Raw genomic sequence first — 25645 nt, 5'->3', positions numbered from 1 at the left:
CAGTTATCAGATCTCTTCTGCCGTCCTCAATCTGGAATAGCTCTTTAGCTTTCCCCCATCTTTCATGCCTTTGACTATAACTATAAAGAGTACAGCTCTTGGGTGCCTGGGTGGCTCAATGGGTTAATCCACTGTCTTCAGCTCGGGTCATGATCTCCAGGTCCTGGGATTCCAGCTCCGCATCAGGCTCTCTGCTCGGCGGGGTGCCTGCTTCCCCCTCTCTCTCTGCCTGCCTCTCTGGCTACTTGTGATCTCTGTCTGTCAAATAAATAAATAAATAAAAATCTTTTTAAAAAATAATTTAAAAAAAAAAGGGTGTATCTACTATCCACCAAAATTAGTCCAAAATTCCATTTTTCTGCTCCAATTCCAATTTAAGAAAATCTCCTAAACTCTGAGTTGTTAACAGTCTATCTTCTGTCCCTGCTTGTTATTTCTGAATGTGTTAGCAATTTGTTCTTTAAAACTAGAGTTGAGGGGCGCCTGGGTGGCTTGGTGGGTTAAAGCCTCTGCCTCCAGCTCAGGTCATGCCTACTTGTGATCTCTGTCAAATAAATAAATAAAATCTTTAAAAACAATAAAAATAAATAAATAAAATAAAGAGTACAGCTCTTTAAAAAAAAAAAAAAAAAGAGTACAGCTCTTTAGTTTCTAGAATGACCCTGAATGTGGGTCTGACACTACTCATAACCAAATTCAGACCATACATTCTTGGGAAAAAATATACAGAAATAATACTGTCTATACTCTACTTACCCAACATTAGGTATAACCTTGATTACCTGGTCCAGCTGGTGGTATCTGCCAGGTTTCTCCACCATAAAGTCACTATTTTTCCCTTTGTGTGTGATTAGATTTAATGAGGAATTATTCTGCTAATTCACCAATATCCTATTCCTCATCAAACCTCCACCCACCAGCCATTAGCATTCATTGACTATTTATTTTTGTTTCCATCCAATACCACTGTGATGGTGATTACCTAATCCTATCAGTCCTTCTACATTTTGTCACATTTTATTTTTTTTTTTACTTTATTTTTCCAGTTGTATAACATACAGCAGATCTTATTTATTTATTTGACAGAGAGACAGCAAAAGGAGGAATATAAGCAGGGGGAGTAGGAGAGGGAAAAGCAGGCTTCCCATTCAGCAGGAACTGATGAAGGGTTCAATCCCAGCACCCTAGGAACATGACCTGAGCCAAAGGCAGAGGCTTAACGACTGAGCCATCCAGGCCACCCCCCCCACCCCCAATTTTACTTTAAAGAGCTTTCCCTCCATCCCCTTGCCCAATTCATTTACTCATTACTTTTAACAGTATTAACTCATGGATTCTTATTTTAAACTACAGGTTATAATCCATTACTCTATTTTCTTGCTCAATTTACACAAGATTTGGCAACTGAGGGCCCTTTTGAAGTGTTTCCAGTACCCTTTCGACCTTATCCCATCATTTTGTGAACTTCCTTGTTTTCTGACAGAAAAGAAATCTCTAAACTCACCCTACACTTTCCCTCCCTGACTCTAGAATTAGTCATTTCTCTAAAGAGCCCTGACTCCTTTAAATCAAGGACAGTATTTAGAAATTGGGGCGGCTGGATAGTTCAATCAGTTAAGCCTCTGACTCTTGGTTTCAGCTTAGATCATGATCTCATGGGTCATGGGATCCTGCCCCTTGTTGGGCTCCATGCTCAGTCAGGAGTCTGCCAGAAGATTCTTTCCCTCTGTCCCTCCTCCCACTCGTGCACACACACATGCTCTCTCTCAAATAAATAAAGCTTTAAAAAAGAAGAAAAAAGGAAGAAAGAAAGAAAGAAAGAAACCAAGATGTGGGCATTAGGTGTGCTCATTGTTACTGGGCTTTCACTGTTACTGAGTCCTCTCAGCACAGACAGCTAAGAAATATACGAATATAAACATACATATAAATGTACACATCCATACCTATTTCTTTATCTGTGCATGAATAATAACATACATGTGTACACCAAGACTTCTAATTCTAATTCCATGCCTTAAATTTCTTTCTAGACTTTCCCCTTTCATGTTTGTAAGCTCTTCACGAAGAACCATGGCTTCCATTGTCTTCAATACATTTATTTATTTGCTTTTTTAAACAAATTAGTTAATTTGTTTAAAGTACCTAATTTCTCAGGTGCATGGATGGCTCGGATGGTTGGGTGTCAGCCTCTGGCTCAGGTCATGATCCTGGGGTCCTGGGATCAAGTCCCACATCAGGCTCCCTGCTCACTGGGGAGCCTGCTTCTCCCTCTACCTCTCTCTCTGTTTCTGAATATGAATAAGCAAGTAAAATCTCTTAAAAATAAATAAAATAACCAATTTCTCAACCAGAGACTTCCTTCCATCGCATTTCCATTATTCCCTCCCCAGCCACATGTCCTCAGACTACAGAAATGTCAGTATCCGCACAGCAGCTCTCCTCTTTACCACTTAATTTCTTGGATATTGGGGAAATAAGAGAGCACAGGGGGAAAAAAAAAGAGAGCGAGCACAGGAAGATTAACCTTTACTTTAGAGATGATTTAATTCACATGCTAATACTTCATCACCTGATATTACAGATCAGTATTTCAAAGGTATACATGATCATTTCCTATATGCTACCAAATAAATATATTAAAGTTTTATTTCCTTTTATACTAGAAATTTTTTTTTTTTAAATTTGATAGACAGAGATCACAAGTAGTCAGAGAGGCAGGCAGGAGAGAGAGGAGGAAGCAGGTTCCCTGCTAAGCAGAGAGCCCGATGCGGGGCTTGATCCCAGGACCCTGGGATCATGACCTGAGCCGAAGGCAGAGGCTTTAACCCACTGAGCCACTCAGGCACCCCTATACTAGAAATTTAAGTAAAACATAAGAACTATCCTTTTCAGGGGCACCTCGGTGGCTCAGTCGGTGAAGCATCTGCCTTTGGCTCAGGTCATGGTATCAGGGTCCTTGGATCGAGCCTTACTCAGGCTCCCTGCTCAGCCTCTCCCTCTGCCTCATCCCCTACCCCGCCTGTAGGCACATTCTCTCTTCCAAATAAATAAATAAAATCTTTAAAAAAAAAAAAAAAGAAAGAAAAGAAAAGAAAAAAGAACTATCCTTTTCATAAATGCACACTTCTAAATCCTACTTACCCAAAGCAAGACAACTACTTACACAATAACTAGTCAAAATGTAGCCATTAGTAAACAAACTTAAGAAATACTTGTAATAAGGGTGCTGGGCTGGCTCAGTTGGTAGAGCATGGGACTCCTGATCTCAGGGTCTTGAGTTCAAGCCCCACGTTGTACTTAGAGCTTACTTGAAAACAAACCAACAAAAACTTGTAACATTGTATATGTTTAAACATACCCAAGCATAACCTATAGATTTAACATTCACTTACTAAAAATTTTTTTACAGAAAGACCAATTTCTAATTTTGTAGTGTAATACAATTTGCCAAGAGCTATTTTTTTTTTAAGTCACAAGACTACATTCGCACTAAAAACTACTAGATATTCAAACATCAGAGTGTCTATAATTAAGGAAAATAAACATGTTAGTTGTATAACATACAGCATCACTTATTATTTTAAATTTCCAAGAAAAACTGGTTAGCTACTTCCAATCTATCCTCAGTAGAGGGGGAAAAACTATTCAGGATGCAATTCAATCATATAATAGTACTTTATCAATAAACACGCTTACTGTACTTAACAAATGAGTGCTTTTTAAAAATGTACTTCTTTAGGGCACCTGGGTGGCTCAGTTAAGTAACCTACTAGATTTCTGCTCAGGCCGTGATCTGTTGTGGGATCAAGCTGCATCATGTCTGCCCTCAGTAGGGTGTCTGCTTCTCTCTGTCTCCTCCTCTCCCTCCGCCCCTCCCCTCTTTCACTCTAAAATAGAAAATCTTAAAATAGCACTAAATTTCACTTCTTCAGGCTCTTACCTTCTCTAATCCCCACTCTTTAATGGAGTATATTAGCTAGCCCAACATCACATGGCTAACGAAATGAGTGACAGAACTAAGGAAAAAAAAATTAGGTCCTGCCATTCCTAATATACAATAGTTCTCTATTATCTCAGACACTCCACCTTAGAAATTTATAAAACACTAAGGTTAACGTGTATCTTAAAGGTCATGTAATTCAACTACTCATCCAAGACTTGATTACTCTCTACATCTGTCACTCCAAATGTGTTCCATGCCACAGTATCCAATCAGAAAACATTTCTCTACAAGATCCTCAGGTGACTCTTGTGCACATAATGTCTGAAAAGCATTATTATATAATGTTCTCGACAAGCAGTCACGGAGGAAGCAATGTCATGTGTTCTACACTAAGGCATGTTTGTGAATACAGAAACTGATAACCTATGAACTACTTCACCAATGTAGACAGTCCTGGTCAGCATTACTCCTAACCAAATCCCACCACTCAACCCTCAAGACCCGTATTTTCCAGGGCTCCTGGCTGGTTCAGTTGGTAAAATGTGCAACCCTTAATCTCAGGTCATCTTCTCGGATTGTACTAGCTTTTTTCAGTTCCATTCAGGAGTGTCTCTCAAAGTGTTATTCACATACTAACTGAATCAGAAATCACCTGATTTCTCATTTAAAGAAACATAACCTGCTAAACTAAATCTCTGGAGTTGGAATATTTTTAATAAGGGCCTCTGAATGATTCTTAGTACCCAAAAGTTTGAGGACTTCTAACATATAATACAATTTAAGTATCTGAGTCACACCATCCTACTATTGCACTATTCTGTTGTCTTTTTCTTATCATGGTAGGGTTTCAATTTGGACTTGGCTCCATGACAGAGATCTTAAAATAAGTAACATCACAAAAAGCTCCTTCCCTCCAAAGAAATCTAGGGATTTAAGTAAAGCAAAAAACCAAAATGTAAATACATAGAAATTAATTACTTCAGCACCATTTAATTAACTTAAAGCTTTGGGAAAGCTTTTACCTACAAAACCTGTGTACTAACAGTAGCCTTTAATAGGATGATCATAATGCTCAACATTAACTTTTTCATCTTCAAAGCATTTTACTAGTTAATTATAACCTAACCCTTTGAGGGAAGGCGTTGCCAGTTTCAGAACAAAGATACTTAAGAAAGATTATGCAACCTACCCACAGTCATTTAGCAATTTGTGTCAGAGTGATTACAATCCATGAGTAAGAAAGGCATCTCAGACAAGGGAATAATTTCATTTAACATTTACTGAGGAGCCTACTATGTACTTAAGACATGGAGGACAACAGTAAAAAAGATTAAGAACTACCTGAACTCAATACACAATCTACTGCATTGACAGTCACAATGTCAATATATGGCATATTACAGTAAATACAATAGAAGTACATAATTCTCTAAAAACAAAAGAAAAAATGGTAACTGTCAGTAGAGATGAACAAAGATATCATAAATGATGTGGACTTTGTTTTGTTAAAACACAAGAATGGAGAACAAAGAATGATCAGATGTTCACAAAGAACATGATTCAAAGATGAGATAACTTCCAAAAGAAGTATCATAGTAATAGGGCCAAATGCCACAGAAAATAAAAGTACAAGGACAACATAAAGTCATTCCCACCTAAATGACTTTTTACTCTAAACTCTAATCTTAAAAACTGTTAATTTTTCCAATTAGCAAGAATCATTTTCTCCTTGAGTCTTAGAGTCTCTTAAGTCATTCTTATCAGCTACTACAAATACTGACCACTATTCTACCACAAATTTCATAAAACTAGGCAAAAGAACTTGAGAATAATAGAGCAGAAAAGAATTTATACCGCTTTAATTTTTAGGGAAGACTTCCTGCCCAGAGGGGTATTCATCAGAAATCTAGAACCTGGGTTTTAATGTAAAGAAAAAAAGAATATAACCAAGTATAACAGTAAAAAATGAGAAAATCAAGGAAATAAGTGAATTAGCAAACCATGAGATTAATCTGAGGCTTGATGACGGCCTCATGAAGAACTGTGGAAGCAGAAAATAAGAAACTGACTCTAGAAAGGAGAGTAACTGAGAAATTATTGACACTAGCATTCAAATAAGCACAATAACTGCAGGTGTGAAAGTGGTTATTTTTTAGTGGGAATGGAGGGGAATCCAGGAGATAGATGTTAATGGAAGAAGTGTAATGGTGAATTGAATTTCAAAAAGTTAGGTTTAGAATTCTAGCCAGAAATGTAGGGAGATGTCTATCAGGCTGTGGGAAATGCAACTCTGAGACAGATTGAGGTGAGTACTAGAGATAGATATGACATGGTTATAGAAGAATCATAGTTAAGGGGGCCTGGGTTGGTTAAGCATCTGACTTCAGCTCAGATCATGATCTCAGGCTCTTGGAATCCAGCCCCGAGTGGAGCCCCACGTGGGCACCACATTCACCAGGGAGTCTGCTTCTCCCTCTCTCTCCCCCCAGGTGTTTGTGTGGGCACTCACTCTGTCTCAAATAAATATTTTAAAAATTTTTTAAAGATGGATCATAGGTAACATACAGAATGAAAAAACAGAACACAAGTAAAAAATCTTAAAAAGGCCTACATTCAATCAAAGAGCAGACAGCTTTTGTATAATTAGAGAAAAATATATAGTGTTTCACTAAAAGAGGGGAGTGGAAGTTTGTTCCAAAAAGACTTAATGGGAAAAAAGCTGATAAACCTGTGATTAGTAATTAGAACATCACTATAACTTCTGATAGGGCAAATTCTCCAAAATGCAGGATAGAAATTGCCAGGTGAAGGACTGAGTGAGCAGTGAGAAAATACAAGTGATGACTAGAGAGTTATTATAGGAAGTGTCAGTGTGAAGAAAGAAATGAGACAACAGTCTAAAGAGGTTACAAAGTCAAAAAAGTCAGGGAAGAATTTTCTTTCGTTTTTTGGTTTTTTTTTAAATGCGCCCTTTTTTCTTAAGTAAACTCTACTGCCAATGTGGGGCTCTAATTCATGACCCCAAGATCAAGAGTCATGTGCTCTATCAACCAAGCCAGCCAGACACCCCAAGAATTTTCTCTTTTAAGATAAAGAGGATGGCACAGTCACAGTGAGTTAAATAAGCGTCCAACTCTTGGTTTTGGCTCAGGTCCCGACCCTCGGACGTGAAATGGAGCCCTGCGACTGGCTCTGTGCTCAGTGTGAAATCTGCTTAAGATTCTCACTCCCTCACCTTCTCTCTTTCTTACGCTCTAATAAATAAATCTTAAAAAAAAAAAAAAAAAAAAAGATAAAGACAAAAAATAAAAAACAGGGGCACCTGGGTGGCTCAGTCCTTAAGCATCTGCCTTCTGCTCAGGTCATGATCCCAGGGTCTGGGATCCAGCCCCGCATCGGGGTCTCTGCTCAGCGGTGAGCCCGCTTCTCCCTCTCCCACTCCCTCTGCATGTGTTCCCTCTCTCACTGTCTCTCTCTGTCCAATAAATAAATAAAATCTTTAAAATAGTTATAATAAATAAATAAATAATGACATGGTCTCTTATAAATAGAAGGAACCACAGAAGAGAATAAAAAAAAACTTCAGGGGCACCTAGGTGGCTCAGTCTTAACTGTCTGCCTTCAGCTCAGGTTGTGATCCCAGAGTCCTGGGATGGAGCCCTGTGTCCTGCTGCCTGCTCAGCGGGGAGTCTGCTTCTCCCTCTGCCTTTCCCCCTGCTTGTGCTCTCTGGCATATAAATAAATAAAATCTTTTTAAAAAATAGATAAATGAGATAAAATTTTAAAGAGTAAGATAACTGATGAGAAAAAGATCCTCAAAGAGACAAAAAATAAATAGGAACATTATCACCCAGGTTAGATCAAAAAGTGTATGAGTACAATCAATCTTTTCCAGTTTCCTATATAAGACAGTCCTTTTATCTACCTTTTTTCAAAATAAGTACTCCTGCTTTCATGAGAAAGCTTAGAAGAGTAGTCAATTTTTCTTTCAGCAGTTACCATGACTGCAGAAAACAAACTCACACGGCTATTTATTTGCTTAGAGCCAATGCTATTCCAACAAAGTCCTAAAACTTCAGACTCACAAAAGATCCTAAATTTTCCTCACATATCCCAAGAGCAATGGCTTACTAGTTTAAGATTTCTAAACATGAACGAATATATAAAAGGATATACAAAGAGATAAAAATATATCGAAATGAGCTGAGGAACTGTATAAAAAAAACAGAAACAGTCTACTATAATTTAGGATACATTTTTCTTTGTGGAAAATAATTTTTAATCTGAAAATAATACATTACTTAAAATAAGAAAGAGGGGCACCTGGGTGGCTCAGTTGGTTGGGCATCTGCCTTCGACTCAGGTTGTGATGTCAGGGTCCTGGGATCAAGCCCCATGTTGGGCTCCCTACTCAATGGGGAGCCTGCTTCTCCCTCTCCCTTTACTCCTCCCCCTGCTTCTGTTCTTTCCCTCTATCTCTCAAATAAATAACACCTTAAAAATAAATAAATGAATGAATAAGAAAGAGACATGGGTACAGAAAAATGCCACAGACTTAAATGTTGGACAGGACCAGTCTTACATAGCAGCACTACCCCTGTAATTAAAAAATACTATTCAAGCTTTTCCGCTAAGGTCAGGAACACAGCAGGGATGTCCATTATCACCACTGCTATTCAACATAGTACTAGAAGTCCTAGCCTCAGCAATCAGACAACAAAAGGAAATTAAAGGCATCCAAATCGGCAAAGAAGAAGTCAAACTATCACTCTTCGCAGATGATATGATACTATATGTGGAAAACCCAAAAGACTCCACTGCAAAACTGCTACAACTTGTACAGGAATTCAGTAAAGTGTCAGGATATAAAATCAATGCACAGAAATCAGTTGCATTTCTCTACACCAACAACAAGACAGAAGAAAGAGAAATTAAGGAGTCAATCCCATTTACAATTGCACCCAAAACTATAAGATACCTAGGAATAAACCTAACCAAAGAGGCTAAGAATCTATACACAGAAAACTATAAAGTACTCATGAAAGAAATTGAGGAAGACACAAAGAAATGGAAAAATGTTCCATGCTCCTGGATTGGAAGAATAAATATTGTGAAAATGTCTATGCTACCTAAAGCAATCTACACATTTAATGCAATTCCTATCAAAGTACCATCCATTTTTTTCAAAGAAATGGAACAAATAATCCTAAAATTTATATGGAACCAGAAAAGACCTCGAATAGCCAAAGGAATATTGAAAAAGAAAGCCAAAGTCGGTGGCATCACAATTCCGGACTTCAAGCTCTATTACAAAGCTGTCATCATCAAGACAGCATGGTACTGGCACAAAAACAGACACATAGATCAATGGAACAGAAGAGAGAGCCCAGAAATAGACCCTCAACTCTATGGTCAACTAATCTTCGACAAAGCAGGAAAGAATGTCCAATGGAAAAAAGACAGCCTCTTCAATAAATGGTGTTGGGAAAATTGGACGGCCACATGCAGAAAAATGAAATTGGATCATTTCCTTACACCACACACGAAAATAGACTCAAAATGGATGAAGGACCTCAATGTGAGAAAGGAATCCATCAAAATCCTTGAGGAGAACACAGGCAGCAACCTCTTCGACCTCAGCCGCAGCAACTTCTTCCTAGGAACATCGCCAAAGGCAAGGGAAGCAAGGGCAAAAATGAACTATTGAGACTTCATCAAGATCAAAGCTTTTGCATAGCAAAGGAAACAGTCAACAAAACCAAAAGACAACTGACAGAATGGGAGAAGATACTTGCAAACGACATATCAGACAAAGGGCTAGTATCCAAAATCTATAAAGAGCTTATGAAACTCAACACCCAAAGAACAAATAATCCAATCAAGAAATGGGCAGAGGACATGAACAGACATTTCTGCAAAGAAGACATCCAGATGGCCAACAGACATATGAAAAAGTGCTCCATATCACTCGGCATCAGGGAAATACAAATCAAAACCACAATGAGATACCACCTCACACCAACCAGTCAGAATGGCTAAAATTAACAAGTCAGGAAATGACAGATGCTAGCAAGGATGCGGAGAAAGGGGAACCCTCCTACAGTGTTAGTGGGAATGCAAGCTGGTGCAACCACTCTGGAAAACAGCATGGAGGTTCCTCAAAATGTTGAAAATAGAACTACCCTATGACCCAGCAATTGCACTACTGGGTATCTACCCTAAAGATATAAACGTAGTGATCCGAAGAGGCACGTGCACCCGAATGTTTATAGCAGCAATGTCTACAATAGCCAAACTATGGAAAGAACCTAGATGTCCATCAACAGATGAATGGATAAAGAAGATGTGGTATATATACACAATGGAATACTATGCAGCCATCAAAAGAAATGAAATCTTGCCATTTGCGACGACGTGGATGGAACTAGAGGGTATCATGCTTAGCGAAATAAGTCAATCGGAGAAAGACAACTATCATATGATCTCCCTGATATGAGGGAGAGGAGATGCAACATTGGGGGTTAAGGGGGTAGGAGAAGAGTAAATGAAACAAGATGGGATTGGGAGGGAGAGAAACCATAAGTGATTCTTAATCTCACAAAACAAACTGAGGGTTGATGGGGGGAGGGGGCGTTGGGTGAGGGGGGGTGGGGTTATGGACATTGGGGAGGGTATGTGCTACGGTGAGTGCTGTGAAATGTGTAAACCTGGCGATTCACAGACCTGTACCCCTGGGGATAAAAAGATATTCTATGTTTATAAAAAATAAAATTAATAAAAAAAATATATATATATATATATGTTTATATTAAATTAAATTAAATTAAATTAAAAAATACTATTCACCTCTTAAGACTGTTTAGAAGAACCAAGTGAGGCAGTCAGAAGTACAAACGTTATCCACAGACTGACGGCAGATAAACTCTCAAATAAGGGCACTTGCTTGGCCTTACAGGATTAATATAACTCCGTAGGCTTATTAAATTCTATTTAGGGGCACCTGGGTGGCTCAGTGGGTTGAGCCTCTGCCTTCGGCTTGGGTCATGATCTCGGGGTCCTGGGATGGAGCCCCACACTGGGCTCTCTGCTCAGCAGGGAGCCTGCTTCCCCCTCCCCCTCTGCCTGTCTCTCTGCCTACTTGCAATCTCTCCCACTCTGTCAAATAAATAAAATCTTTTTTTTAAAAATTCTCTTTAGTAAATTCATTTCTTTCACAAACAAAATTTATTAAGCACCTACTGTGTTAGATACTAAAAATACTTGATGACAAGACAGTCTCTGCTCTTCAAGAAAGTTAAAGCCTGGGGCACCTGGGTGGCTCAGTGGGTTAAGCCTCTGCCTTTGGCTCAGGTCATGATCACAGGGTCCTGGGATCGAGCCCTCCATCGGGCTCTCTGCTCAGCGGGGAGTCTGCTTCCCCCCTCTCTCTCTCTGCCTACTTGTGATCTCTCTCTGTCAAATAAATAAATAAAATCTTTAAAAAAAAAAAAAAGAAAGAAAGAAAGTTAAAGCCTAACTCCTATATCAGCCAGTAAAAGTTATATAAAAACTTAGCAATTCTGAGAGTATTGGGGAATGGGATGCATATTGATTTAACCTGTTTAGAGAATAATCTGGAAAACCTATAGAAATTTAAAAGATACATGCCTCTGATCCAGTAATTCCACTTCACCTATTTTAAAAAAGGCATTTTCTACTATATTATTTATAATATTAAAAACACGATGACAACCTGTGTACCAATAGGGAACAGTTACATAAATGGTATAACGACACAACAAAAAAAATTAGAAAGTCATCAAGAAGGACTAATACGAAAAAAATAAACATATACAGTTTACTATCAAATAATATATAGATTATAATTCCATTTGTTCAAAAGACACACATATAAATCACCCATAAATACATGTGCCATGGTCTGGAAAGATGAGCATCAGCTTTAACAGAGGTTATCACTAGGAAAAATGAACTGGAGGAATCAGGGGAGGAGGGGAAGGACTTATTTTTTTCTGTGCACTTCCATATTGCTTGAGATACTTCTTTCATAATATTTTTAAAGATTTTATTTTACTTGTTTTTAAAGATTTTATTTATTGAGAGAGAGAGAACAAGCAGGGGAAAGGGCACAGGGAGAAGGAGAAGCAGACTCCCTGCTGAGCACAGAGCCTGATGCAGGGCTGATCCCAGGACCCTGAGATCATGAACCAACTGAGCCACCCAAGGGCCCCTCATAATTTTTTTATTTTGTAATTCATAATTTTTAAATAAAAATGAAATATTTTGTCAAAGAGCTAAGACCTAGAGTCTTACGTACTCCTTTATCTTCAGTGTCTATCTGGTACACAGAGTTACTCAATTAACAACATTAAAGAATGTTAAGAAAGATAATTTCCTGCAGCACCTAGCTGGTTCAGTCAGGAGAGCCTGCGACTCTTGAGCTTAGAGTCATGAGTTCAAGCCCCAAGGTGTGTGCAGAGATTACTTAAAAAAAAAGGGGGGGGGGGCGCTTGGGTGGCTCAGTGGCTAGGCGTCTGCCTTCGGTTCAGGTCAAGATCCCAGGGTCCTGGGATCAAGCCCCACATCAGGCTCCCTGCTTGACAGGAAGCCTGCTTCTCCCTCTCCCATTCCCCCTGCTTGTGTTCCTCCCTCCCTCACTCTCTCTCTCCCTCTTCAAATAAATAAATAAAAATCTTAAAAAAAAAAAAAAAAAAAAGAAAATTTCCACTTTCAACTGAACTGCCACTTCTAAATAAGTGTATGCTCAGCTGGTGCAGCCACTCTGGAAAACAATATGGAGGTTCCTCAAAAAGTTGAAAACAGAGCCACCCTACAACCAAGCAATTGCACTACTGAGTATTTACCCCAAAGATACAAATGTAGTGATCCAAAGGGACATCAATGTTTATAGCAGCAATGCACAATACCCAAACTATGGAAAGAGCTCAGGTGTCCATCAACAGATGAATGAACAAAGATGTGGGATATATATAGAGAGATGTATATATAGATGCATATATATAGATAGATGTGTACATATGAATATATGTATGTATATACACATACATATGCATCTATATATATGGAATATTACACTGCCTTAAGAAAATGAAATCAAACCAAAATGGTCAACAGAAGACAGCCACAAGGAACACCAAGTAGCTTAAGTAACCGTAAGTTTCTTGTTTACTCAAGTAACTGTTGGGGCGCCTGGGTGGCTCAGTGGGTTAAAGCCTCTGCCTTCGGCTCAGGTCATGATCCCAGGGTCCTGGGATCGAGCCCTGCATCGGGCTCTCTGCTCAGCAGGGAGCCTGCTTCCTACCCCCCTCTCTGCCTGCCTCTCTGCCTACTTGTAATCTGTCAAATAAATAAATAAATCTTTAAAAAAAAAAAAAAAGTAACTGTCGTAAATTTCTCCAGTATGCCATCAAAAGTCCTTAAAAACAGTCTGCTTAATTGTAAATTTAGGGACAAAATTTTTGTAGGTGCCAATTTCTGAATAATGAGAGTCCCAGAAGTAATACTTGAGAAATGATAATTTTAAATTATTACTAAGAAATAATAAATTGAGGCAACTGGGGGCACCTGGGTGGCTCAGCTGGTTAAGCAACTGCCTTCAGCTCAGGTCATGACCTCGAGGTCCTGGGATCGAGTCCCACATCGGGCTCCTTGCTCAGAAGGGAGCCTGCTTCTCCCTCTTCTACCCTCCCTGCTTGTGCTCTCTGTCAAATAAATAAATAAAACCTTTAAAAAAAATTGAGGCAACTGGCTGTTTTGGTCAAAAGAGCATGAACTCATGATCTCAGGGTCATGAGTTCAAGCCCCATGCTAGATGTAGAGATTACTTAAAAATTAAAATTAAAATTAAATGAAGTGAAATAAGTTGACCACAGTCTTAAAAAGATGAAAAACCGCAGAATAAAAGAGCCAAGATTGACAAAAAAAGGTAAAGGAAAAACCGATGCCTAAAATTAGCAAAATGTCAGGGCGCCTAGGTGGCTCAATTGGTTAACTTCGGCTCAGGTTATGATCCCAGAGTCCTGGGATCGACGCCCACATCAGGCTCCCTGCTCAGTAGGGAGCCTGATTCTCTCTCTCCGTCTGCCTGCCAGTCTGCCTGCTTGTGCTCATGCTTGCTCGCATGCGCGCGCTCTCTCGCTCTGACAAATAAATAAAATCTTTAAAAAATAAAATAAAATTAGCAAAATGTATGCACAAGGACAAAAAAAAACAACTATAAGCTTCAAAGGAGAGTGAACACCTACAAAAGAATCAGACCAACATCAAACTTAAAGAGTAACACTGGATACAAGATGACAATAAAGTAATATTCTTTAAGTATTAAACCTAGAATTCTGTATTCAGCCAACTTTTTATTTTAATAAAAGAGCATCATGAAAGTATTTTCAGCCATGTAATGCTGCAGAGAGTTTGTCACAAAAAGTCCCAAACTAAAAATATTCTTGGAGGAAGTATTCACAAAGAAGACAAATAAAAGATGATAATATGAAATATAAAAAGATAATCAAATTGATACCTTAAAAAAATTTATTCCTACTGGAAAAAAAAAACAAATTAAAGAAAGAGAAAAAGTACCTATACCCACAAAAAAAGTCAGAACTAAAATTCTAGACAATACAGATAGGAAGGTAGAACATTACCAGAATATGTTAAACAGCATGTAGTTAGAAAGAACGGGGCGCCTGGGTGGCTCAGTAGGTTAAGGATCCAACTCTTGATTTCAGCTCAGGTCATAAGATCAAGCCCCTCGACAAGCCCCCCCCCCCCACTGGAGATCCACACTGGGCTCACTCGTGCTGGATGGGGAGCCAGTTTTAAAGCTTTATGACACTGAGATCAGGCCCAAGGCAAGCTCTGTGCTGGGAGTGGAACCGGCTTAAGATGCTCTCTCCCCTCCCCCTGCCCATTCTCTCCCTCCCATTCTAAATAAATAAATAAATAAAATAAAATAAAATCAGAAGGTTCATAAATATGACCTATTGACATAATCTATGCAAAATCCACATTCTTTTGAAATATACACAGGACATTTACTAAAACTAATCATAAATAAGGTGACAAATATAAATCAGAATTTCAAAAGACTGAAATCATAAGGAGTATGTTCTCTGAACACAGTGGTATTAAACTAGAAGTAAATAACAAAAAGATAATTATAAAATAATTGCCCACTGTTTGGAAAAGTAAACAATATACTTCTTGACAATCACTGAATCTAGAATAAAGCAGAAAAGAAATTAGAAACAATTCTAAAATAAAAAGTTTCTTTAAAAATATAGGGAGAGGGCTCCCGGGTGGCTTAGTCAGCTGGGAATCTGCTTAGAGCTCAGGTTGTGATCTCAGGGAGTCCTGGGATTGAGCCACGCATCAGGCTCCCTCCCCAGAGGGGAGCCTGCTTCTTCATTCTCCCCTCCTGCTCTCCCTGCTTATGCTCTCCCTTTCTCAAATAAATAATTTTTTTAAAAAATAAAAAATAAAAATATATAGAGGGATGCCTGAGTGGCTCAGTCATTTAAGCGTCTGCCTTCAGCTCAGGTCATGGTCCCAGCAACCTGGGATGGAGTCCCTCACTGGGCTCCTTGCTCAGTGGGGAGCCTGCTTCTCCCTCTGCCTGCTTCTCCCCCTGCTTGTGCACACTCTCTCTGACAGATAAATAAAATCTTAAAAACAAAATAAAGTTTTTTTAAAATAAGTAAGGGGGGGACAGGGGGATATACGGGAGCTCCTGGCTGGCTCAGTCAGTAGAGCATACAGCTCTTGATCTTGGAGTGATAAGTTTAAGGCCCAGGTTGGGTACAGAACTTACTTTAAAAAATTAAATTAAATTAAATTAAATACACACACACACACGTATATATATATATATCTAGATATATATATATATATACACACACATATATATACACAACAGGAAGATTTGAACAACAAAGAATTAGGTAGAATCCTAATATGAGATGAGAGAGAGCACCTGGGTGGCTCAGTGGTTAAGCGTCTGCCTTCAGCTCAGGTCACGATCCCAGGGTCCTAGGATCAAGTCCTGCATCCTTGAACATCCAGCTCAGCAGAGAGTCGGCTTCTCCCTCTACCTCTTCCCCCGCTACCAACCCCCCCACAACGTTGGTGCACACATGCTCTCTCTTGCAAAATAAGTAAAATCTTTTAAAAAGAGAGAGAGACAAGATTTAAGTATCAAATAATCAATCAAAAACATTACTATGGACATAAAGTGTTGTTCATAAAATTAGTAACAAAAGAAATTAAAAAGCTAGGTATTAACTAACAATGTACTATATACTGGCTAATTAAACATAATAAAAAATAATAAATAAAAATTCCAGGGGCGCCTGGGTGGCTCAGTGGTTAAAGCCTCTGCCTTCGGCTCAGGTCATGATCTCAGGGTCCTGGGATCGAGCCTCACATGGGGCTCTCTGCTCAGCAGGGAGCCTGCCTCCTCCTCCTCTCTCTCTCTGCTTGCCTCTCTGCCTACTTGTGATCTGTCAAATAAATAAAAATCTGTAAAAAAAAAAAAAAAAATTCCATAAGAATCCTGGTGGGGGGGAGCTAAATATTCCCAAATACTGGCAGATGTCTGGGGATATAGGACCTCCTATAAACTACTCTTAGAAGTAGAGACCAGAGCAGCAAATGTGAAGTAATATTTAAATACATGTATCCTCTGTTCCACTCCTGGGTATCTCAAAGAAACTCCTATACCGGGGCACCTGGGTGGCTCAGTGAGTTAAAGCCTCTGCCTTCAGCTCAGGTCATGATCTCAGGGTCCTGAGATCGAGCCCCGCATCTGGCTCTCTGCTCAGCGGGACGCCTGCTTCTCCCTCTCTCTCTCTGCCTGCCTCTCTGCCTACTTGTGATCTCCGCCTGTCAAATAAATAAATAAAATCTTTTAAAAAAAAAAATTCCTATACCAAGTCCTCAAGGGACGTTGTATGAGGATGTTAACTGCAGCATATAACATAAAAAGACTGCAGTGCACAATTCCAGGGGATACAATTCACATAGACTACAGGGTGAATGGCGCCTCCTTGACTTTTTACAACATGGCAGTCCTGTAAGAGTGAACCAAAGACAAAAATGCTTGCCCATACTTACCCACACTTGCCCACTTACATTTTAATGTAGTTGTACTTCATAAATATTTATTGACTGAATGAAAAAACAAAGGAATAAGCACACCTCACCACCAAAGTTAAGCTGAATTTCTCCAAGTTCCTGTCTAGCAAGATCAGAGAACATATCATTTTATGGGGATGTGAAGCACCACTGGTCCAGAGATTCTAATTTGGGTCCTAGAATACAGACACAAACTAATAATGCTAAACATGTTTAATTCACTAGTATGTATCTCTATTGTATAAGTATGCTATATAATCTCTTTTCAAGAGGTTTAAAGCATGACACATTTTTTTCAAATGGAAAACACTTACCTACCCCCTCAAATAAACAGATTCTCAGAGCATAAAAGAAAATGTACACACTGAGTGCCTGGGTGGCTCAGTGGGTTGGGCAACTCCCTTCAGCTCAGGTCATGATCCTGGAGTTACCGGATTGAGTACTACATTGGGCTCCCTGCTCGGCAGGGAGTCTGCTTCTCCCTCTGACCCTCCCGACTCTCACGCTGGCTCTCTCTTATTCTCTCTTTCAAATAAATAAATAATATCTTTTTTTAGATGTTTTATAAAAAAGAAAATGTACACACTTTTGCCAAATACCACAGAGCAGAAGGGAAAGATGGCAGCACAAGTACACCTCTACTGTAGACCACAGTGCTCTCTTTATAGGGATTTTTTTCCCCCAGTCATCTTTACAATACTGCAAAATGATCTCTCTACAACGTATCTGTTTGTCTTCCTACACCCACCCCCTGAAGTAAGGCAGCAATTACTGAAAATCACTATCCAATATTTCATATCCCTATAGGCCACTATTCCCACTTTTAGTCCCAATACAATCCAAGACACAACTCTAGACAGTCTAGTAAAAATCTGTCTATACACAGTATGTAGAGAATTTCCTGACTGCACACCAGCCGCCTTCTTTGCTTTGCCAGATATTTGTGGAAACTACTGACTGAACAGCATCAAAGAATAGTGATAAGTACAGATGAAACAGATACCAAAGTGGAGAAAACAGAACTAGATTTAAATATGAAATCCACTTATTACCTATTTAATATTACTTATTACCTACTACTTATTACCTAATTGGTCTTCTACACACCATTTAACCTTTTTGACAACTCATTTCCTCAACTGTAAAATGGGGGTACCATCACCTGCCTTACAGGGTTGCAGGGATTAAATGAGACAGCATTAAACACCTGGCATGAAATAAATAAACCTTAGTTTACCCTCCTTATCAGGCTACCACTAATAGGCAGAAAAGCAAAATGCAACAAGTAAATACAGCTAAAGTAAAGCCTGCCAACATGAAAATAATTTTTTTTAAAGATTTTATTTATTTATTTGACAGAGAACACAAGTAGGCAGAGAGGCAGGCAGAGAGAGAGGAGGAAGCAGGCTCCCTGCTGAGCAGAGAGCCCGATGCGGGGCTCAATCCCAGGACCCTGAGATCATGACCTGAGCCGAAGGCAGTGGCTTTAACCCACTGAGCCACCCAGGTGCCCCAACATGAAAACAATTTAAAATGAGGCATACTTGAAACACCTGGGTGGATCAGTGGGTTAAGCATCTACTTTCAGCTCAGGTCATGAGCCCAGGGTCCTGGGATCGAGTTCCACATCGGGCTCCTTGCTCGGGAGAGAGCCTGCTTCTCCCTCTGCCTGCCACTCCCCCTGCTTGTGCTCTCTCTCTCTCTGACAAATAAACAAAATCTTTAAAAAAAAAAAAAAAAGAAAGAAAGAAAGAGTAGGCATAGCTATAAAAATATAAATAAAATAAATAAAATGAAGCATACTTTCCATTCACTCATTCAAAAATTATTTACTGAGCACTATGTTTGGCAGGCAATACTGCAGGCATTCAGGAAACAGCTGTAAATACAATTTTTGTCTTTAAAGGACCTCAAACATTTCCACTCAAAACACTGAGTAAAGGATTAGAACTCACCCCATTGATTATCTGTGTCATTCATTTAGCCCCTACTTGAATTGACTTGTCTTGTTAATAATTTCTTGTATGTATACTATGTGTATACCTATACCCCTAAAAGTAGGAACTGTATTTAATCTTCTATTCTCAAACTCTAAACATCCATATTTTCACAACATAATTGGCTCCTTAACACACTATTCATTAACAGAAATGTATTGAGCATCTTCTATGTGTCAGATGTGGCGCTAGCCCCTTGGAATACAGCAACTGAGGGGAAATAAGATACAGTGCCTACCCTCCTGAAGCTTATACACTATTCTAATAGAAAAGTCTAGGAATTTTTTTTTTTAATAAGTTCTACCCCCAACGTAGGTCTTGAACTCATGACCCCAAAATCAAGAGTCTCATGCTCTCCCAACTAAGCCAGCCAGATACCCCCAAGGGAGAAAAATTTTAACCAAAGATACATATTCTACCTCCAGATGAAACTAAAATAACAATCTAAAAATGAAAAAAAAAAAAATACAACATAGTTAAAGTTCAAAAGCACCTGAAGTTTAGAATCTTAGAGCATATACTCAAAGGATGTAGTAACAAATACAAATTATAGCCTAGTAACTGTAATTTAGAATTTAGATGTCTTTTTCTTTCTTTTTTTTTTTAATTTAGGATTTTATTTATTGGGACATCTGGGTGGCTCAGTCCGTTAAGCACCTGCCTTCAGCTCAGGTCATGATCCTAGGGTCCTGGGATGGAGCGCTACACCGGGCTCCTTGCTTAGCTGGAATCCTGCTTCTTCCTCTACCTGCCACTCCCCCGCTTGTGCTCTCTCTCTCTCTCTCTCTCTGACAAATAAATGAATAAATAAATAAAATCTTTTATTTATTTTATTTATAATTTGTATTTGTTACTATATCCTTTGAGTATATGCTGTAAGAGTCTAAATCTTTTATTTATTTATTTTTTAATTTGAGAGAGAGAGAGAGAATGAGCAGGAAGAGGGAGAAGCAGACTCCCAGCTGAGCAGGGAGCGCAATGCAGGGCTCGATTCCAGGACCCCAGGATCATGACCTGAGCAAACGACTGAGCCACCCACCCAGGCACCCTTTTAGATGTCTTTTCTATTATTTGATGTAAGCCACGCACAACATAACTCTCTAAAACTGTCTAGTTTATATATTTTTTTAAGATTTTATTTATTTATTGGACAGAGAGATCACAAGTAGGCAGAGAGGCAGGCAGAGAGAGAGGAGGAAGCAGGCTCCCCACTGAGCAGAGAGCCCGATGCAGGGCTTGATCCCAGGATCCTAAGATCATGACCTGAGCCGAAGGCAGAGGCCTAACCCACTGAGCCACAGAGGCGCCCCTCTAGTTTATATTTAAACACAACATTTTATGTATGGTTTTCCCCTCTAACTTTGTACTTTCGTATAAGTTTTTATCCCAAAATCCCAACTGCCTTTTACTCAATAGCTCATTTTTCATGAAATCCTCCCACAGCAGAGAGGTATAACAAAGATAAAATAGTCCCAATAAAAGACCAAAACCCAAATACCAAGAAATCAACTCAGTAGGGCACACAAATGAAATTTCATTGTGTATGTGTGAAAAGAAATGCCAAATATACAATTCAGAGTAATACAGCACATTTCTGAGGTGGATCCTTGAAGAAACAGGATCACTCTTCATTCATGCTAAGCTACTGGTTTGGGCCTTAGCCCTCCTAACAAGTAATAATCCTATATTACCCGTCCAGCTGGTTTCTAGAGGCTATACAGGTTTATCTATAATTAGGTATTTAAGGAACATGCAATCAAGGACCTATCAAAGAATGGTTACAAAGACTACGTGCCAGCGAAAATGCTTTAAGGAATTAATATGGATTCACTGATACAGATATTTTAAGTTTCATTCATGACCTTAAAAACTGAAACTCTATCTAGACTACAGAAATGGCCAGTAATTGAATTGTTTAAAGTTGCATTTTCAGGGGCGCCTGAGTGGCTCAGTCGGTTGGGCATATCTGTGTTTGGCTCAGGTCATGATCCCAAGGTCCTGGAATGAAGCCCTTCATGGGGCTCCTTGCTCATTGGGGAGTCTGCTTCTCCCTCTTCCTCTCCCTGCAGCTCTGCTTACTTGTGCTTTCTTTCTCTCTGTCAAATGGATAAATAAAATCTTTAAAAATAATAATAATAGGGTGCCAGGTGGCTCAGTCGGTTAAGCGGCTAACTTTGGCTCAGGTCATGATCCCAGGGTCCTGGGATAGAGTCCCACATCAGGCTCCCTGCTCAGCAGAGAGCCTGTTTCTCCCTCTCCCTCTGCCTGCCACTCTGCCTACTTGTGCTCTCTATCTCCCTGTCAAATAAATAAATAAAATCTTAAAAAAATAATAATAATAAAATTAAAAAATAAAGTTGCATTTTCAGTTGGCTACCACAGGTAATCCCTATGAACTCCACAGCTATTTTGGTTCAAAACTGTAACAGGGGACATTGTTTAACACATTACTCAAGACCCTGATACATATGACGAAAAACTTGCTCTACTCTGAAGAACTTGTGTTTTTCCCTACTCATCTGAGTGTTCTATGCATTACTACATTTTGCTCTCAGACTTCTTTTTCATGTTTAACCATCAATTTCTGCCACTCTGCTTCTATTATGTTGGTAAATGCATGGGTGTTGGAAAAGAATAAGTACAAGGTGATAAAAGAGCATACTAAAAAAGGACTCAAAGACTTGTTTTAATGAAATTAAGATAAAGCAAGTTTACCTATAAAGTTACTCAAAATACTTATTTTAACCCTCTCAACAAAGATGGGGCCTCAGAATGTACTATATAACCTTCCCAAAAAACATAACACACTAGTGATGAAGTCAAAAGCAAACAGGCCTAACAGAAATAAAAAAAGAGCTGAAATATTTTTCAAAAACTGCTTTCCAATTCTGTGAATATAATATTAGTCTGCTGAGAGTGACTCTTTGGTGGAGCAAATAAATGCTAATTGATCATATTAACTGACCTAAAAGAGGTGAAATTTTATACATACTAAACAAACAAAAAAACCCAGTTATCAGAGTATCACAACTAACTACATAAATCAAGTTGACATTTAAAAAGTGTGGGCATGGGGCGCCTGGGCTGTGCCTTCAGCTCAGGTCATAATCCTAGAATCCTGGGATCGAGCCCCCCATCAGGCTTCCTGTTTGTCGGGAAGCATGCTTCTCTCTCTCCCTCTGCCTGCCACCTCCCCTGCTTATGTTCTTTCTCTCTCTCAAATAAATAAATAAGTAAATAATCATAAAAAATAAAATGTGTAGGCACAAGAAAATCATGGCCATAACCTACAAAATGTATCATATGTGTATTTCCCAATTCTACACATACGGGGGGGGGGGGGAGGCAAAATTATTGGCACAGCTCATGGTCCTATGACTTTTAAAGCAAATGAAGTAACTCTAAACAGCACATGAAATCTAAAAAGCATCCAGAGAGGTTGAGGGGAATAAGGGAAGAAATCAGCATCAGGTGAAGAACATAAAAGAAGAAAAAGGAGGACCTCCTTAATTATGTATCTTATAAAAAGGAACACATTTCTTCCTACAAAAATAAGGGTCTCCTAAAGCAACAGCATGAACAACTCCATTTTCCAACAAGTAAGTCATTACAAACACTAGCAAATGGCTAAAACTCCAAAGACACAGAGGGTGCCTATTTAAATACACAGGAAAGAGTACTAAATTCTTGCAGTTCATAAAATAAACTTGAGAGAAGACCTTACCACACTCATATCAACCCACCTTAGAAATACGTACAACGAAATATTCAGAAATTGCTTCGTAAATATATAGTCCATAACTTAAACTCAGAATTATAACTTATCCACTTTTAAAGGACCAATGACAGGATTAGTAAATTTCTTAAATTTCTCAGAGAAAGCCATTAGATCATTCTATCATCTACTACAGCCAGAAGACAAGTCTAAAACAGAAAAACAAATATTTTAAAGTAAATCTTCATTAGCCTGTTATTTACAGCCTTTTAAAACATTTTCAAGGGATCCTTGAAACAAAGTTTCATTAGCATCCTTCTAGAAAAAGCTGTACTGCCTTTCATTCCTCCAGCAATTTAAAAGCTACCAAACATTCATTTCTACATTAGATTATCGATTCCTTGCCTTTTAACATCTCCGTAACAGCTGCTTGACAAATTACTTCACCTTATTCCTCAGGGGGTAAGGACAGCATGATATCCATGAATTCAAAAATGGGACCACAAACTGATCAGTGACAGATGAGCTAATTGCTTCAGATGAATTAGATACTGCTCTAATAGACTAGGCATTCAAACCATTATACTACAATTAAATGCTTACACTCTAAACATTTTACTTGTACTTAGGTGTAGAAGACAGACCTTTCTTAAATTTACTTCTGTTTTAAAATATATGTCAGCTTCAGAAAGTCAATAAGCTTGTACACATTGGGAGTAATTTCTACAAAATGCCAAGTTTTCAAAATAATTATTCTAAATAGTTTGCACAACTTTCAGATTTAGCTTTATTTCAACCTAAGAGATGTTTGCCCCAAAAGAGTCTAACAAGACAGTTTTTTAAAATGTTTTCCAGACTTCTAGCAAAATAAAAACCAAATATATTTTCAGAGATACAATAAATATATTTCAGGCTAGTACAGAAAAATATATGATTATTTCCGTCAGTTCATTCTGATTAGTGTCTGAACAGTATGTGATAGAGAAAAAGCACACACAAACCATAATCTTGTAGACCCCATAGAAAATAAAATATTGTTTCCCTCCCACAATAATAAAATGGTGTGAAATCAAAGGAGCATTTTAATTGAGTAACAATTTCCAGCCAAATTAGTCTCAGTAAATTAGCCTCTTGCTAGACAGAAGCAATACTCTTTTCTGAATTCATAACCAACCTCCTAACACAAACTTATCCATTCCCTTAAAGTGACAAAACAAGTGCTAGCTTAGAGTTTTATAAAATAAGATCTTTCAACCACTTTTTAAAAAAACTAAATCACCAGCCTTCTTCAAATGTCACGTCTGCGACTGTGTGACCATGGTGTTAGTTCACCTTTTATAAACTATTCCCAAAACAAAAATGCAGACATCCAGGAAACCAAACAACCTGAAGACAGTGTGTACAATCCAAAACATTCGACATGCCCCTTTTGAGACTTGAAGCTCTACTGGAAAGCTCTACTGGGTCCCTGCTAGAACCCTGGTTAGCTAGCTGGCTGGTTCCCCAGCCACAAAATCATGCTTGATCTCTCCTGCCTGGAGAAGCGATAGCGTCGATTTTGTTTTTAAAGTTGGTGTCAGAGCAGCTACAAACTTTTTTCAGCATCCCTGCCTGGCTGCCAACTGGAGCTCTCCGTTCACTTCCTCACCAACTTGAACCACCCCCAAACAGTTTGAGAGTAAGCTGGAGTTAAGACACCGGCAGGAGCTGACACACTTACAAGAAGGGTTTGACACCGCAGAAAACTTTCACTTCTCTTCCCCAGCCCTTCCACCCGGCGACTCCGGCCCTCCGCTCTTGCTTCCCTAGAATTCCCCCTCTAAGGCACGGCAAGGACACCGAAAGCAGACCGTTCTAATGTCCCCGAAAAGACCCCCCAGAGCTCTCTCCCCCCACACTCCAGTCCTGTTCCTTACACAAAAGAGCCGGACCAGCAAAGCTGTCGCAGCCCTACCTAGCCGGGTGCCATCCTTCACCGCACCCGCAGACCCGGTCTCCAGCCGCCCAAGCGGTCTCCACTGGAGGCTTCCTGCCCTAACCCGGCCAGACAAAGCCCCGGCGGCTGGGCCGGCACTCGCAAGCCTCCGGACTCGAGCCGCCGCGCTCTTACCCGGGCCTCTTCTAGAGCGACGCCGGCGCCACCGCTTCCCCCGGCCTTGGCGCCGGGGCAGCTGGCAGCGCGGGTCTTGGAGGAGCGGGTCCGAGAGGAGATGAAATGGCTGCTGCCTCCGGTCGCCCCAGGCTCTGCTCCGGCCCCAGGCCCAGGCCCGGGCCCAGGCGACTTGGACCCGAGAAGACGCAGAGAGCTCTTCCGGGTGTTCACCATGGTCCAGCCAGGGGGACGGGGTCCACACCGCGCCCGCCGCGCCCGGGAGAGCCAAGGAAGGCCGGCCCGCCGGCCGGGCAATCAGGGCCAGTGGAGCCGGGCCGGGAGAGACGAGCCGACCCGCACTCTGCGGAGCGTAGACGAGGACAGGCGAGAGTAGGGCAGAGGAAGAGAAGTAGGCGTGAGAAGGCAGAAAGCGGGAAGCGGGAGCGATGCTCCAGGCCGACAGCTCAGACCCTCCACCGGCTTCACCCTCCTCAGCGGGAGCCAAGCGGAGCCGCCATTTCTGCCCCTTTCTCTCTCGCTCTCGCTCTCGAGCTCCGTGCGTCAGGGATCCAGCGCCGCAGGGCCGACGAGACCGTGCTTCCGGCCGTGGCCGCTGCGGGGCGCTGCAAGGCTGGCCAGCCCTTCTCCTGCCTGGTTCCCCCTCCTCTCCCTCCGCCCCTCGAGGAGACCCCGCCCAGCGGCGCGGCGTCAGCGCTCGGCTGCCCGAGAAGGGACGCTCTGGGCTG

At 40.1% G+C, this 25645-nt stretch overlaps 1 protein-coding gene across 3 annotated transcripts in view; it reads right to left on the bottom strand.

The window, feature by feature from the left end:
• The window catches only part of LOC111154089 (ATPase family, AAA domain containing 2B), a 156874-nt gene extending 131446 nt beyond the window's left edge, over nt 1-25428 (bottom strand). For all 3 annotated transcript variants that reach the window (XM_022513459.1, XM_022513458.1, XM_022513460.1), the window contains exon 1: nt 24918-25428. In XM_022513459.1, the coding sequence (XP_022369167.1) occupies nt 24918-25133 (216 nt within the window). In that variant the 5' untranslated portion in view covers nt 25134-25428. The remainder of the gene's footprint in view (nt 1-24917) is intronic.
• Nucleotides 25429-25645: the final 217 nt, after the last annotated feature.

Source organism: Enhydra lutris, unplaced genomic scaffold (assembly GCF_002288905.1).
Source record: "Enhydra lutris kenyoni isolate GAN:26980312 unplaced genomic scaffold, ASM228890v2 scaffoldscaffold35, whole genome shotgun sequence".
In the NCBI taxonomy this organism is placed as follows: Eukaryota; Metazoa; Chordata; class Mammalia; order Carnivora; family Mustelidae; genus Enhydra; species Enhydra lutris.
Note: the sequence above shows the minus strand (reverse complement) of the source record. Positions and strands in the feature narration are given on the sequence as shown.